Raw genomic sequence first — 16930 nt, forward strand, 5'->3', positions numbered from 1 at the left:
CAACTAGTTGCCTATGGATTTAGCAGTCAAGGCCCACACTGCATTTTCTTCCTTCTACAAGAATCTCAGCCTCTGCAAAGATGCACTGGGGTGAGCAGAATCTCCCAGTACCCAAAGCAGGCTCTATTTTCCCCATTCTGGATTTAGTGTAGGAGAATGGGGCCTTTGTCATGTCCATGTGGAGTCCTGGACACAGCTGTATCAACTGTAGTCACACTTGAATGTCAGGCTTTCCTGAAAAATTCAGTCCCCAGAATGTGAATAATGACTTTGCAAGAAGAGAGAAGGTGGGGCTGTCTGAGCTATGCAAGACAGGCAGCAGGCATCAAATCTGAGGAAATACACCCCTGGCAGGCTGGGATCAGCAAGTCCTGCTGGGCCATTTGCTTTGGTTTCCTGCCAAAAAATTTGTAAGACGTACAGCAAAGAATGTGCAGTGACTTTAAATATGCATTTCAAGTATTGTACAGTCCAATATCATTCACTGAAGCTTCCATCACACACTGCAAGAGGCTTCATTCTAAGGCTCAGCAAGGGATGTGAGTTGATTTAATTTTATTCATACCAACAGACATGACCGGCAATGGAATAGAGCACCCTTCACCTGTATGATGGTAACCAAGAATGGCTACCACAAAACAGTGGCTTGTTGACCAAGGTGACATAAGGTGGTAGCTCCACACTACCCCACCTTGTTTGCATGCAGAGACTCCAGAGAGTAACTGTTTAGCAAAACGGATCTCCTCTTTCCACCTTTTGTCTTCAATCTTGATCAGGTCCATATTGGGAGGGCTACATGTTGGAGGGCTGAACCTGTCTTGGGGACAGCTTCATTATCAAAGACTGTAAGCATTCCCCTTTTGCAAGCACTGCAAAGGCACCACAGGAAATCAAATACCAAGCTAATCTTTGCCCAAGATATACGACTTAGAAACTTGTGCACAATTGAGAGGTGACATAAAAGACCTGAGTGATGCAATGGAGGGCAATGGCTCCAGGATGACCCAGCTAGAGTAACCAGGCCAACCATGGGAGCCAAAAGCCATTAATCACTGTAATTAGCATCTACAAGATATGTGAGAACTACTTAAACAGACGCATGTTGAAGACGTGGCTACTGCATTTTGAATGGAGGCAGACAATTAATCTCCATGCTGCAATTGCTATACTTTCTTCTGCTGTTGATTTAACATGGCAGGGAACCGCAAGACTCATACCTATTATAAAATACCCAAATACAAGTCAGAATGTAGAGTAGCAGCTCTAGGTCAGAGTTTCATCATTACTTAGTTTTCATTCAATCCTCAGAGCAATAGTTTGCATCCAATGCATATAACATCTCTGGTGATTCTATGGTAGTTTTAGAATAAGGAGACAACACTTAAGTGACTTAGAAAGAGTTGGGTATGTTAGCCAGCCCTCTTCCCACAGGCAGGACTCCCTTCATAGACTTATACAAAAACACCTAGCTTTAGGGATCACCCAATTTACAGAACAGGACCCCTTTCCAAAACTTATCGTCATGATGTTAAAAGAACTACAGGGGACACTATGGTAGCAATGCACAGCATCTCCTTCAGCTGAAGTCCACCAAAGAACATAAACCAAATCCTGGGAATTCAGGACCCATTCTGTAAACCACTAAACACCTTTATTTACAGGTTTGTTGTAGCATGCTACAGGTGCTGGTTGCTTTACAGACACTCAAGAACAGAGTCCCAGCATGAGGAGCTTGCAGTCATGTGACAGCCAGCCAGCCAAATAGAGAAACAAGAGAATAGGAGTTTCTATGCAGACATCAACAAGACTAACTGCTGGGAAGAGTGTCAGGAGCACTTCCTCTCTTAGCATTCAAACAGTGCATTGCATATTTGGTCCTAATTGACTTTTTTAATGACTTGTCAGTTTTGCTTGGGGTCCAAGCTGGCACAAGATGGAATATTTTAAATATGCAAAGAAAGATGGTCCATAAAACCCAGTTATGGAATCCCTCTTTGAACTCAGTGTTTTATTGCTTGTGCTTATTGCTTAGTTACAGTTTGACACAATGTTGCTTTGGGATAAATTGGCACCTACTACATAATTTAAAATACCACATAATATCTTACAGCTTGTACAACTGGCACTCATTAAGGAAATACAAAGATTTATCATTTTAACCCAAGATTTAAAAAAAAAAAAATAAAATAAAATATTTATATCCTTTATTGCTGGCAGGTGAACGTTCATTGTAGAAGGCCCCTCAACAAGTGACCAGAAAGTAAATAACTACATCCCCGCAAAAATATATATAAGTTATATGAAAGAAGTCTCTTATTCATACCAGCCCTCTGGGTTTGGTACTGTGCACTTTTCTGAAAGAGACGAGGGCTTTACATTCACTAGCAAAGTAGGATGTTCATGTCTAGACTGGATACCTTGGGTGATAGAAGAGACAACACTGTACCACAAGTTGTCTTCCTGGCTCTTGCCAGTATGGTAATATTTGCTCTCAGTTTTTTCCATCTAAACTGACAGTCTCAAGATCTATCAGTTCCTAGTGATTAATAAATATTTACAGTTGGTTAAAATTTGAGGAGAGTCATTTTGAGTAAAGAGAAGACACCTGCAATCAGGGCGTTGCATTTGCTCCACTGACCTGTTATCTACGTGAAGTGTGAAAGATCTCCATAAGGTAAGTGATTAAACAGTAAATGCAAAGAAGTCCTCGAGGGCTGCCTCTCTCTTCTCATCCCATTCACAATGGTAGACAGCTTAGAAAATAATCAATCCCAAGGCAGCTGCTCTTTAATCTCCAAGCACAGCTGCAGATCACACACTGAATTATTTCCATACCTCCCCTTCAGGCACAATGTGCAGTTCAGAATGCTTGGGGGATTAGCTCTTTTAAAGCAGGACCAAGTGCTCCACCTTGTGTTAGTCCTGGAGATGACCAGAAAGGCTTCTATGCCTCTTCCAGGACCCTATCAGGTTCCACTGAATGCGTAACAGAGTCTTCTGCTTGAGTACCCTTTGCTCCCATGGTGCCATATGACTGGTGCCCAGTCTGAGCTAGTGTTGTCCTTTCCGTAGGGTGATGAAGCAGGACCCGTGGGATGTACATCTAAAATAGTAGAAGTTTGGGATTTTATTACTCCATCACGTAACTTTAACAATGGAATACTTTGCTGCATTTCAAATCTCTTCCTATCACCATCCCTCTATCTTTGCATCTCTGCCTGCCTCACCTGAACACCTACATCTCCCCGAACCCTGGAAGAAATATTTTAGTGCAAAACTCAAGTGTGTATGCATGTCAAACAGCATGCCGTTTCGCACCAAGGTTTCTACCCACATTCACATGGGCAGTACAGGAAAACCCGATATACAAATCAAAATGCTGTGGCCATTTTTGGTGATGTAGCATTCACATTCTAGCATTCACAACTCCCTCTTTGTCCCCATGCAATGTGACTGGTCAGGCAGCATTCAAAAGCAGCCAATCACACAGTGCATGGTGTAAAAATGTAGTGAACTGGAACACATCATAGATTTGTACCAAAAAAAGAATCTATTTAAAAATACAGTATTGCACCTATTGCTAAAACATCGTAATAGGTCAGTTGTCACCAACCAGTGGCTCTCTATCCACCAGTAGATCTTGGAGCCTCTTGGAGTCTATCCAAGACTGGGGTGGGGGGCTGAGTGCCCATGTGCACGCATGTGCACACCTCAGCCCCACAGGTCAGCCCATGGGGGAAGGAAGGGCCAGCGGCTAGATTGACACCCCTGTGGTGAGGGACAATGCTGCAGAGGCAGGAACAGGGGTAAGTTGAGTGAGGCCCTGGGTGGGTGGGACTTACTTGCTGGGGAGGCATGCCCCCAAATAATTTTCTCTCCCTCTGCCTCAATCTGCGCCCCCCGCCACAGACTTACCTATTGGATGCTGGAGGCGTGGGGGGAGGCAGTGCACAATAGATCTTGGGTTGCTTTTAAATGCAAAAGGTGATCTCCTACTTAAAAAAAGTTTGGAGACCACTGTTCTAGGTGGTGTTGCTACATCACCACATTCAAACACGCTGGACAAGCACACTGTTTTGATTAGCTTGTTCTTAAGTGAATTAATACCTGCACTCCCACACCACTCAAACTAGTAATGTCCTACCCAAGCCCTTTGCCTGGCAGGGTTAGGAATTCATTTTTCAAGGCAAGGTAAGAAAGACTACTATTTTTTTGTTAAGGACTTACAGAATGTCTTGGAGCTTCTGCTTTGTCAGTGTCACTTCCTCTTCCACCTGACACTTCTTCTATCTGAAGGCAGAAAGGGGGTGGGAGGAGGGGAAATGTCAAATTAGTAAATCAGTGCTACAAAGAATGGTTTGGTAGAAGGTAGGGTGGGAGAGACTAACAGGCTAGTGTCTAAGATGCACCCTTCCCTAGCTTCTGCTGAACTTCAAGGTAACATGGTTAACTACCTCTGTGCACACAGAATAGGATGTAAACCTACATGCAGTAGTAGGTTATTAGAGTGTATGTTAAGCACAAAGCCCACTTACAAAAAGTTACAACAAACTCTACTATTGCAGATGCTTCTCTCAACCCTCCCCCTTGTATCTGCCTCTCACACAATCACCTTGGGCTTTGAACTCCTCTCCCCACCACCCTGTGACATTTTCAATATGCAAAATTACCCCTCTCAATCCAGAACCTCCTCAGCACATTACAGGAGTGAACCCTTGTGACCCAGCTGCCACTGACATAAATGGAAGTTTTGCCTTTGGCTCCAGAGGGAACAAACTGCAGTGTGAAATTGGCCAGGGCTGCTCGCTGCTTATTGTCACTAAAATTCAGTACCATTTACCTTGTAATTCAGAGGGCTCAGGTACTTGAAGCAACCAAAACAGGTGTGAGCTAAGCAGACGACAATGGTAATGCTGACAACTAGGAATGTGAACATAGTTGTGGGTGCTTTAAAACCTAAAATAAAACAAAAACAAACCAGACAAGGTGAAAAAAATCCATCAAATAAAAAAATATTAGTGTGGGAGAAAAAACAAGAACACCTACTGCTCTTAACCCCCAAGTCCCTTCTCTGTGTTCTCTCCCATAACCCTCAGATACTCATATTTCTCCTAGAGTAGGATAAAGCTACCTTCAATGCTGGTTAATGAAACAGACCAGCTTACCCCAGCACAAAAACTTTTATCCTGGGACCCTACAGAGTACAAGCTCACTGTCCCACTATAAGCACCCATGGAGTATCCAATAACATTGCTCTATGACAGCCAAGGCTAGTTGGAGTTAACTGATACTCAAGCTGCACGTATAAACAACTGTCCCAGACTGATGAGATGGGGGTCAAAACCCAGGACAATCAGCTAGGGATTAAACTGGCTGTCTGTTTTTTGCTTTAGTTATCTATAACAATTGTTGGGGAGTTCTACAGGTCACTCAAGAAGCTGTAGAAGTTGTGCACACAGCTATTGCCAGGTTAGGGACTGAGACTGTTAAAACTTAAATCATGAATTAACCACAGATTCCACCCTTGGCATCTGCCCTTGTCCAATTCATTATTTTCACTGCCAACTTGGATGATGAAACATGAACTACAGCTAGAACATTTGTAAAAAGTGCCAAGCTGGGAGGGGCTGCAAGCCTGCCAGAGGACAGGACCTTCAGAAAGTCTGGATAAAGACTTGGGAGTGGGCCAGAATCTACAAGATGAAAGCCATTAAAAATAAGTGCAAAGTGGTATGCTGAAGGAGAAGGAATCAAATGCACAAATATAAAATGGGGAATAACAGGCTAGGCAACTGTCTGGTGCAACAGGACCTGGTGGTTGTGGTGAAGCACAAACTGAATAGGAGTCAACAATGCAGTGCTGCTGCAAAAAATAAGCAAACTTCATTCCAGGCTGTATTTTTAAGTAGGAATGTCACATGTAAGACTACTCCTATTTCTGCTCTGCTTGGCACTGGTGAGGCCTCAGCTGCAGTGCTATATAGTGCTGGACACCCTGCTGACAGAGACAGAAACTGCAGTTTGTTCTCCTCAGAACTATCAAGAGAACAGGAGCCATGAGAAAAAGCTGAAGGATTTGTCTAGTTTCGAAAAGAAAACACTGATGCGAGACAGGACAACAGTAAAAGGACAGCGATCTACTATCTTCCACATCCACTAAAGGCAGAACTAGAGGAAATGGTCTTCCCTTGTAGCCACAAAGATTTAGCTAGTATGATTGTAGGGGAAAATTTTAAATCAAGAGGGCAATGAAATAATAGAACACGCTACGTAAGGAGGCTGGAGTCTCCTAAACTGAAGGGTTTTTGAAAAAAAAAAAAAAACAAAAAACACAAACCCCCAAAAACAGGAGACAAATACCAGTTGGGGATGGTTTGGACATTACTCGACCATGGATCATCGATCTCTTGGATTCCCCCCTGGTTTTAAGAGTCTAGGCCAGTGGTCACCAACCAGTGGCTCTCAATCCACCGATAGATCTCAGAGCGTCTTTGAGTCGATCCAAGGCTGGGGTTGGGGGCGCTGAGTGCCCATGTGCATCCCAGCCCAGCAGGTCAGTCCGGGGAAGGAAGGAAAAGGGACTAGATCGAGGCCCCTGCAGCGAGGGACGGTGCCATAGACAGGAGCAGGGGTAAGTTGAGTGGGGCCTTGGCTGGGGTGGGACTTACCTGCTGGGGAGACATGCCCCCAAATCATTTTTTCCTCCCTTTGCCTTGATCTGCCCCCTCCCCTCCTTCCCACCCCACAGACTTACCTGCTGAGTGGGGGATAGAGCATGGCAGCAGTGCACAGTAGATCTTGGGTTGCTTTTAAATGCCAAAGGTGATCTCCTACTTAAAAAGGTTGGAGACCACTGGTCTAAGCAAGGAAATTGGAACATCACAACATTTTGCAGCTACGCTGAGGCATTTGGTTTTAAAACATATAGTCAATGAGCTGCACAAATCTGTGACTGAACAGCTAAGTCTCACAAATAAAAGCATCCCCATTTTACACTGTTGTACCCAAATTCTTTTTGCCCAAAGATCCAGTGGCAGCTCAAGCCTCTCCTGACTCTCAGCCCTGTGTGGCCTCTGGTCTGGTCAAAGCACTAGAGATTGTGCATCAGACAAGCCTATACTGGGCCCCCAGGGGATTCCTGGTAATCCAGCCTCCAACTGCCATTTCTAAATGCTAGGACAAACAGGAGGTTTTATGTCCCATGCAGTAGACACAGAATCAAAGATAACATCATAGAGATTTAATTTCCATTATACCAAGAGCTTTCAGTGCAACTGAATTAGAGAGCCATGTGAATTAATGTGCAATTGCAAGCTTGTGGGGAAGGGTTTTTTCTGTTTGTTTGTTTTTAAACCAGATACTCCAGCACCTCTACTTTGATGCAAAAAGTTGTGAATCCACTAACCTGCCTAGGTGTGAAGATGACTCTCAAAATATTAAAGAGGGTGCAAAATGAGGCAATGCTGTAGCACCTGCCCAAAATGCAGAGAGCACCCAGAAGCAGCTCAGAGTGAAAGTACTCCAATTTCATCTCAGTGGGGAACTAACACTAAAGTCAGATGAGACAGTCTTCAACATTTTCTTTTTCACTGTAGTTATGTTAGATCATTTGCTATCAATGGTGTAGTGAGAGACTAGGGCAGAATACTGTGAGGTACCAAGGGATGGTAGGGACTGACAAGCTGAGTGCTTAGAACAGAGCTAGGCATGCTTAAACCAGAGACCAGGTTGCTGGAATGTAGTAGTTTTAACACTAGGACTGCATTTAAAAGCCTGTCTCTAAATCTTTCCCAACCTACATAAATTCTTGCCTCCCTTTTTTTTTTTTTTTAAATATTTAAGAATTTTGTAGTGTCACTCTGCAGCCCAATTGGCTGGCTCAGACTCCACACATTTAGATAAATGCATGATCATCATTTTCTCAATAAAATGAAGTAATACTATGGATTTGTGTAGATAGCTTAACACTGACGTATTACTTCACTCTAGGCATTTCTACACAATACGCTGTAATGTGCAGTAGCCTATTCTACATTAGTGTGTCACAGCCAAAAAACTGTACTAATCCACAGTAGAATTAGCCTACCATGGATGAAACTTCCCCAAAACAGCTAACCACCCCCCAAAGCCCTCCAAAAAACAAACAAACCTGTTTGCGTTTGCTACTGCGCATTAGAATAGGTTAATGTGCCTTTATGTAATACCTCATATTACAGGTACCAAATTTAATGTGCTATAGCAAAGGCACATTAACTAATGTGTGGACATGTCTTCTATCGCCTATCAGAAGACCTCCAACTACTTTGCAGATGGTAAGCTTTGGGAAGTATTATTATTCCCATTTGACAAAATGCAAACTCAGACAGCTTTAGAGAACTTGGTGACAAGTCACGGGTCCCTTTGCTTCATATGCAAGACCAGGTAATTCCATTCACTGGAAGATGCACCTTACCTAATCGCAAAAATGAGAAAAAAAAGAGCCAGAACAGACACAGGATTGGAGCTGCAAGGGCTTGATTCACAGCTGCAAAGTGGATCTTCTTCTCCAGCTTCGCAGGGAGAAATGCATAGTAAAGATTGTGGCGGTCAACCATGTGCTTCAGCAGTATATATATCAAGCCTGAAGCAGGGGACAAAAGCCAAAGAGAGATTAATGAAAGGCTTGTAAAACTGGCAGGGGAACCATGCAGATGTGATGCACAAAATTATTTCAGAGGATCAGATTTCAGATCAACCCTGCTGACTCTCTTACCCTACTTAAGTCAAGATGTTCCCAATTGCAGAGCAGGGACAGAAATTAAAAAGAGATGGGAAGTCTCTGTTATGCTTTTATTTAAGCAACAACCTTTGTTATTTGACCAATCTGAGGTTCATTTCACAAACTATGTAGGGAACAGGTTTATTTTTTCTGTTTATTTTATGTCTTGCACTAACAACATGATTGTGCAGATGTGGATTTGTGTGGGCTTCTATCAGCTTTCCACCTATTTGCCTGGGGCAGGAACTGGCAACCTACAGCCCGTGGGCTAGATCTGGTCCCTAGATCCAGGATGCAGAGCTGCAGCTTTGGCAGTGGGGGCTCTGCCCACAATGTACCACAGTCAGGTGCCTAGGGCACAAGCAGAGGGGGCTCTCCCAATGCTACCCGAGGGAGAAGTGGTGGAGGCAACTAGGTTCTAAAGCCCACCAACCTCAAAACCGAGCTGAGTCATTTAGGCCTGCCCCCAGAAAATGTTGCTGACTTCTGATATAGGGCATTAAAAATGAAGTAAAGACTACATACTTCAAAAGGAAGGACAAACTCACATAAGTGAACTTGTTAACAAGGAAACTACACCCAGTTATTCTTGTTATTAACATATATATGCTCTGCAGTTACAGTGAAAGAGCACAGGGTGGCACCTGGTGCAGAATCTGGCCCCCAAAACATTCCAACGTTCATCATGAGACTATTATATGCCTACAGCAGGCGATAGGTACCACTTATAATTAAAAACACTACATCTAGTACCTCACATTTTGACAATAGCAGATTAGCAATAAGTAGTAAAAACTAGACATCAGTTAATTATGATTTTTTTTTAAATTGTGCAGCACTTTTCCTAGTAAAAAGGCATCAATTGTAGAGTTCTAGTCAAAATCTAATTTGGGTAACTACAATATGCTTAACCCACTCTGAAGCTTCAGATTAGGAAAGAAAGAATACTAGAGCAAACTGTTGTGCAGTACTGCTTCCATCTGAAAAATCTGCTGTAAAAGTGGCAACATTTAAGTGGTTGCATAAGTGATCCTTTTTATAAGTTTGTGAGGTTCTCTGAGAATCAAAGGGCATTTTTATACGTGCTCCGGGGTGGGGCAAGCATTTCACTGAAAGTGGCTCTCAGGAGCTGGTCTAATTAAAAATTTCCGCATCTTGTGTATTCAGCGTCCCACGTTTCGAAACAGTGGTAGGAGCACATTAACCAATGTTTGTTTAATTAATTTTAAAGCGCCCTTGCTGCCATTTTGAAATGCAGGGATCCTGAATACCTAAGACGCTGCAGCATGGTGGAGTGTCCCAATTAGAATGCTTCAGACTCAGTTAATCAGAACACATTGGAGCATGTGTATAGGTGCCCAAAGATGTTATATAAAGGAGAATAGAAAATGAGTGCTACTTGGTCAGGTATGTCAGAGACAGCAAAAGTCATGGGAGGATAACTCTGAAGTTCTTGGCTACTAGTCATGTGCTCAGATCAAACCTCTCCTTTTCCTCCTATGGTACACAGAACTCAACAGCAAACTTACCAAATGGGACAATAATGGGACATGTGATACTATAGGCCATGATGACGGTGAATACACACAGCATCCAGGCATACATTGCTCCAAACTCATATTCAAATGCTTGTTGCTAGGAAAAAGAAACCCATCACAAAATGTTAGAATTGCAGAGACTGAATTACATTTACTAAGGCAACAACTCTGCTTATACCTCATTCCTTCCTCACAACAGACAGACCAGTTATTTTCCTGAAAAAACAACTTACAGTTCCATGGAAACCAACCACAGATGCACAAGAAGTATAATATTATTACATGCTTTGAACAAATATGGATGTAGCAAACTAACACTTCCTTTGCTGCCAAAACTTTGTGCTGTATGGCAGCTCTAGGTGAACCCTAATGATGTTACAAACACTATAGGACCCGCATTTGTGTGACTGTAAATGTGTACACACACAGGACCAATCAATGAGCCCTGCCTGACTTCTGTTAATCAGAGAAAGGATTCAAGATATACATTTTTATTCTAAAACCAGATTTTAAAAACAAACAAACAAACTCAGCTATTACAAAAATAGAAGCTGTTTGTGGAAAAAAAAGCAAGATATGGACAAAAAATGGGGATGGAAATAATAAAACATCCTGAAGCTCAGTGGCATTCAGAATCTAGATTTGGATATGCATCCATCTCCAGTTTTAGTGATAATGTTTCACAGATCCCTAGACATCCACACTGCACTAGGCAGAGAGGACGACATGAACCCATTAGTCTGAACAAAATAAAAGTTGAAAAGAATGATCCCAGGTAGCTGTCAACAGCTGCAAAGAATGGAAGTGCACATGGTTTCTTTGTGAAGATTAATCATCTCTTTTAGGCTTTTATTAACCCTGGACTGAAGAGACCCTTCTACCTGTTTAATGTTTTTTCTTTCAACAGTGGACCTGGCCATTATCATGCGTATGGTGTACAGGATGAGACCAGGTAAGCGCAGCAGCTCCATCCCATTGCCAATGAAAGCAGAGGCAATCACATAGTTCACAAAGAAGGCTCCCTGGTCAGGCAGGAACACACATCTGCAAGGAAGCAGAATCAGTGGACGGAATGCAAACAACCAAGCAGACAGGGGGGGAAAAAAAAAGATGGGCTTGTGATAAGAACAGGTTGCATTTAGAAAAATCTGCCTTTTGGAATGAACACTGGACACCTGACCAAAGATGGCTGCAAGATCTTTGGTACTCTGAACTCAATTACATGAATTTAGTGCTGAATTATCTAGGCAATAGCCAGGTTATATTTTGTAAGTGCTATTACATGGAAACAGGAGCACCTGCAGTTGTTCTAAGTCCAGGGAGAAAGTAAGGGGGCTGAGGGCTTTTAACTTTTGTATTTTCAGGAATAAGTTGGTTAGAATTAAAAAACAAACAAGCAAGCAAAAAACCCATTGCATGATACGATGGATGGCTTATGCCAGCAGTGGTCCCAGCCTCACAGTGCTTCCAAATGCTTGCAGTTCTAGAAAAGGTACTTGTACCACTTCTATGCAACAGCTTCCAACACAATCTCTTGCGTTTCTTTGTGTTTCTGAATTGGTGTTGCTTTGGCCTGTTGTTTTGTCCTACTCTAAGAGTGTGAGGTCTTCGGGGAAGGAACTCTCTTTGTTTTGTATTTATATACATTATCAAATGCAAAGAGGGCCTGGGCTCCAAGTAATCTCAGAGGAATTTATTTCTCATCATTCATTCCGAATCTCTACACTATAATATAGGGCAGAGCTGTCCAACTGGTGGCCCATGGGGATTAACATATGGCTTGCAGCCTCCCACCTGGCTGCCTCTTCCTTCCACTGCACTTGCTTCTGCAGCAGCCAGCCATAGTCCCCCGGGGAGGGTAGACTGGTGGGAAGGGACCCAATGAACATGCTGCCTCTGTGGTATGTGGACCTCAAGGTATACGGCTGCGCAGTGTGGCCCCTGGCAGCTCAGATACTGGACAGCCCAGACACATGGCTTGTGAAGAAGCCCTATGCAAACACACTCAAGAAAGTTAGCTGGCAAAATAAAACAAGTAATTAATACTTACTCTAATCTGACTGTAGATTCGGCTGATTCTCTGTCAAACAGCCAACGAAAAAAGAAGTCAAGACTGGAAGAAAGATGGTTAATATTACTTAGCCTCCACAGTCCAGCAAAACCAAACAACATATGTGCACACAGGAACCCAACTGTTCTAACAAACACAGGTTTTAAATGAGTGACCTGAATTCTGCTCTAGCCATTATTGTATAGTTACTGAACACTCTGTGGTCAGAAGTGGGAAGCCAGACTTGGAGTCTCATCACACAGAAGAGTTTGATTTCATGCTTACGTTTCAAAGTTTTAGCTTCAGAAGACAGCATCAGGATGGAGACAAGCATACTCTAAGGACAGAGCCATATTATATAGTATTAGAACCTCAACACATTCTTTACCTGGTCAACCCAAGAGAAGGCAGAATCAACACCATGAAGATCAAAAAAATGTAGACTTTATGCATTACTATTCTGTTTTCTCCAGACCTACCAAAGAGAAAACAGGCTTATTAAGGAAGGACTTTTACTGCTAAACACAATCCTCTTCATCCTCTTCTATCTACACTAGTCCTGCCATAAGTACAGCATGTATAACATTCTGGAAAACAAACTAATTTATTTTGGCATGCAATATGTTATCCATAAAATAACTAAATAACACTGGAGTCTAGTCATGCAACAGAAAAGATACCATTATTTTCCCTCTCATATAGCCCACACCCTTTCCCCCAAAACTAGCTGGGGAAAATTAGGGTGTGCATTATATGCAAGGAAAAGGACTCCCCATGGATCTGAAATTAATTTTTTTTTTTTGGAGGGGGGCAGGGGAGGACATGCAGAGAGGAGAAGAACAGTGGCAGTATTAATAGCTGCAGCTCATTAATTGTCATAGCCTCCTACTGGCCCCCTCGCCAAATTTCTGGCCACACTGGGCCTTACCACTTGGCATGCAGGATCAGGCCAGCGAGTGGCCCCCAGCCCTGGAGACCCCAGATCCCTGGTACTAGCTTGCATTCTAGGGTAAGATTTATTCTTCTTCTTTGGGACTTCCAAAAATAGGGAGCATACTATATTCAGGTACATGTTATATGCCAGAAAACATGGTACCTTCAATCACTACTAGCTCCTAGTTCAGCTAGGTGAGATCCACCTCAATATTAAGCACATTAACACATGGAATAAAGTTCTTCACCTGAACAGTCTTGTTCAGTGGGGCTCAATCTCTGGCCTATAGGCCAAGTACAGCTGTGAGGCCATGTTATCCTATCTATGAGGCTTCCCATATGTCTGCAAATTTGGTGGCAGGGGAATGATGGTAGTGTCAGCTTCTTGAATCGCAACACTTAACATCATGCTCCCACCACCATTATTTCCAGACCTGTGGGGAGCCCTGAAGGCAAGATAACACAGCTCAGTCTGCTGTACAGGTTTGCTTTGTGGCTAGATCCAATGAACAGGGCTGGAACTGGTGCATGGGCTTGAGCGTTATGAGCAAATCTAAAACATAAGATTGTTAACAACAACTAGGCTTTGCTGGGCACATGAAGCAGATCAGGAAGTCTGTTGGGCCACAACATGAGTATATCCATTAGAGTTCTATCAAAAGCAAGAACCATGCATATGTCCTTTTACACTTTCAAAAAGAGATTTAAAAGGAGAGAGGTGGTGGACCCCACCTTTAATGCAATTAGCTAGTGGTTAAAACACTTTCCCAGAAAGTGAAGGAACTGGGATCTATGACTTCCTCACCCCAATGGGGGTTTAAATCCACATCTCCAATCCTCAGAGAAGTGTGAGCAACACCTGGTGATAAAGTTGGGCTGAGATGGGAAAACTCCACATCTCACTGAAGATGGGCCACTGCTGCCCAGAGCGCAAGATTCAGAGGCAGAGGGAGAATGATGCTGCAGTCAAATGATAGAACACTCAAATGGTAGGGAGCAGAGTTCTAGGTCCTGGGCACTGCTCCCAGAATTGTTCATAAGCCTTTTTCGTTCATCCTCTAATGCCAAATGCAGCAACTGTCCTCATTTTTGCCATGCCTAAGCCCCTTTGAGGATCTGATCTTGAGTTTCTTTATTTAAAACATTTTCTCGCCTAAGGTGGGAGAAACCCCCCCCCCACACCATATAACTGGATATTATCCTGTTGTGTCAGCAACTATGAAAGAGGTAATTCCCTCAAATGTCTAGCAAAGAGGCCTATTAGATTGTACCACTCAATAAAGTGCTTCAAAAAGAAAATAAAACTAGTCCTTTTTCCTTATCCAGAGGAGAATAGATGGGACACAGAGAATCTATTTTGTATGAAATGCAAGACATCTTCCAGTTTCCCCAATAATTTGCTTTATAGGATAAAACTAAAAGGAAAATGTGTTGCTTACTTTGTCCAGTGGGATTCCAGCAACGTTGAGTAATAGACCATTGTTGGTAGCAGAGCAGAAAAGGACCACAGGAGGACTGTTGGGAAGAACTGACTAACAATTGGATCCTAGCAAATAAAAACATTAAGTAAGAACAGGTGCAAACACTCCAATGCAACTGTGGTAGAAGAATGATTGTGACAGGGATTGACTTTCTTATAAATAACCAAACTGTTAGTCTCAGAACTGACACAGGACAACAATATTCAAGGCTGAAAATAGGGTTTGAGATTACATACCAAGATAGACTCTAATGCAATCTCGACAGGCAAGATTACAAGCCCTCTCCCTCTTCAAAGGAGTGTAAACACCACCTGATGACAATGTTAGGTTGACATGGGGAAGCTAAAGGCAAATTCTCACAAAAACAGGATGTATGAGATTTCAGTGGAAGCTGAACTGGAATTGGATGCTCATACTGGTAGATACAATGTAAGTGTGACCTGCATTTCAGAGTTTAAAAATCTGAGTCCTCACATCCAAAAAATATGAAGGGAGCTTAGATCTGAGATTATATTTCCAGTTCAAATGTAAAAAATATTGTTATACAAGTTTAAAGGTATTAAATTTTCATTTTGCATTAAAAAAAATAAGATTTATGAACATGGAAAGCTTTAAAAGGAATTGATTTCACACTAATACCAATTAAGAAACAGGACAATACTAAAAGAACAAAAATGTAATGTTTTACATCAGTTTAAGCTTGTGCTGGGCATTTAAACTAGTGGAGAATAAGTGTATGGTTGAGTCTGACTAACAGACCAGGCAGGCCCGGTTCCTGTAATATTTTCCCAATCAGTTTACTAACGTTTTGATACGATGCAATAATACTCACATTAAGGTAACGAATAGGTTTAGTGACATTGAACTTGTCCATGGTAGAGATGATTATGGAAGGTGTAGTCAGAAAAAACAGTACAATAAAAAGGAGCATATTAATACAAAACCACCTCAACCACCATTTTAGCCCACGCACTGAAAAATTCTTCCTGTTAAGAAAAAGGACAAAAGAGAGAGGCAGTCAGTATCTTGTCGGTGTAGATAAATACTATCTGTCAAGTGACAGGTAGATGGTGCTTTTTTAAAACTAGATATTCATACACATAGGAACCATAATAAAAACTCTCCAGAAATTCATTAAATGAGTTCCAACTGCCATTAGTCATTAATTAGCAAAATGAAAAGTTAGTGTCATCATGTTGGAGTAACTCTTAGACTGTTTTTTCTTTTTCTTTCTTATCTCAGGCAATTAGAACCCAATTAAAAACAAACCTTTTCTGCTTAACAATATATTCAGTCTCGTTTAACAGACAAACTTGCCCTAGTTTAAGTTATATTAAACTAGGTTTATCACCACTGAATGTCAGTTCCACAGTGATTCGCAACAGAACGTCCAATTGCAGACAGGGGATGAATATGTTCACATTTGAACTACTGTTAAGTATTCAGTGGGAATCTCAAGGGTGGTAAATACAGAGGGCAATGACCAGGTATGTTTTTAAGGTACCTGGGTACTTTCACACTTATACTTAGAGAGAAGAGAATGATAACTGGTAATGACTTTAATGTCTTAACTACTTCTATTCAACAACATGAATTGAAATAGACCATAAAGGGCTTTCAGTCTTACATCATTTCAATTCTTACCTCTTGTCACGATGGAGACCTTTTGCAGGCTAACCAATGTTGGCATTTTAAACAAAAGAAAAGTTGATGTGACATCAGCAAAGAAGTGAAGAGTGTCAAAGCAATAACTGGCAACATGGTGAAAGAATTGAAGTAGGAAAGAAAAATGGTTGTCCTTTGTTTGAACAGTGGGGTAAACCACACCATCTCCAATCTAATATTCTCTGAAAGCCTTTGGGCATTTAATGATCATTTTGCCCACCTCCAACGTAGCCGTGCTCTGTTAAACAGCAGTGCTACAGAGGAGGTCACAGCAGAAAGTGAATGAAACTAAAGGGGGGATTTTAGGTAAGGAGAACAACTCTGAGAGCTGGACTCTGACAAAACTCATTGCAGTAACAATTCTTAAGATGAGACTGAGGATGTTTAATGACCATAAAGGTCAAAACCTTAACATTGTGTGTTATCTAACAGGGCACCTTCAAGTTTCAAAATGCTTTTAGAGTCTGTCAAATTCTAGTACTTAGAAATCAGGAATGCCCAAGTT

General features: G+C 42.1%; 1 protein-coding gene across 5 annotated transcripts in view; it reads right to left on the reverse strand.

The window, feature by feature from the left end:
* Window positions 1–1628: 1628 nt before the first annotated feature.
* The window catches only part of TMEM63A (transmembrane protein 63A), a 41131-nt gene continuing 25829 nt past the window's right edge, over window positions 1629–16930 (reverse strand). For 3 of the 5 annotated variants that reach the window (XM_019549550.1, XM_019549553.1, XM_019549552.1), the window contains 10 exons: window positions 15593–15746; window positions 14719–14825; window positions 12735–12821; window positions 12347–12409; window positions 11178–11340; window positions 10288–10393; window positions 8453–8620; window positions 4841–4956; window positions 4228–4290; window positions 1629–3103 (listed from right to left, as the gene is read on the reverse strand). In XM_019549550.1, the coding sequence (XP_019405095.1) occupies window positions 2945–3103; window positions 4228–4290; window positions 4841–4956; window positions 8453–8620; window positions 10288–10393; window positions 11178–11340; window positions 12347–12409; window positions 12735–12821; window positions 14719–14825; window positions 15593–15746 (1186 nt within the window). In that variant the 3' untranslated portion in view covers window positions 1629–2944. The remainder of the gene's footprint in view (window positions 3104–4227; window positions 4291–4840; window positions 4957–8452; window positions 8621–10287; window positions 10394–11177; window positions 11341–12346; window positions 12410–12734; window positions 12822–14718; window positions 14826–15592; window positions 15747–16930) is intronic. The other 2 variants (XM_019549549.1, XM_019549551.1) reach the window with 2 other exon arrangements.

This window comes from Crocodylus porosus, unplaced genomic scaffold (genome assembly GCF_001723895.1).
Source record: "Crocodylus porosus isolate Cpor-Errol unplaced genomic scaffold, CroPor_comp1, whole genome shotgun sequence".
Lineage (NCBI taxonomy): Eukaryota > Metazoa > Chordata > Crocodylia > Crocodylidae > Crocodylus > Crocodylus porosus.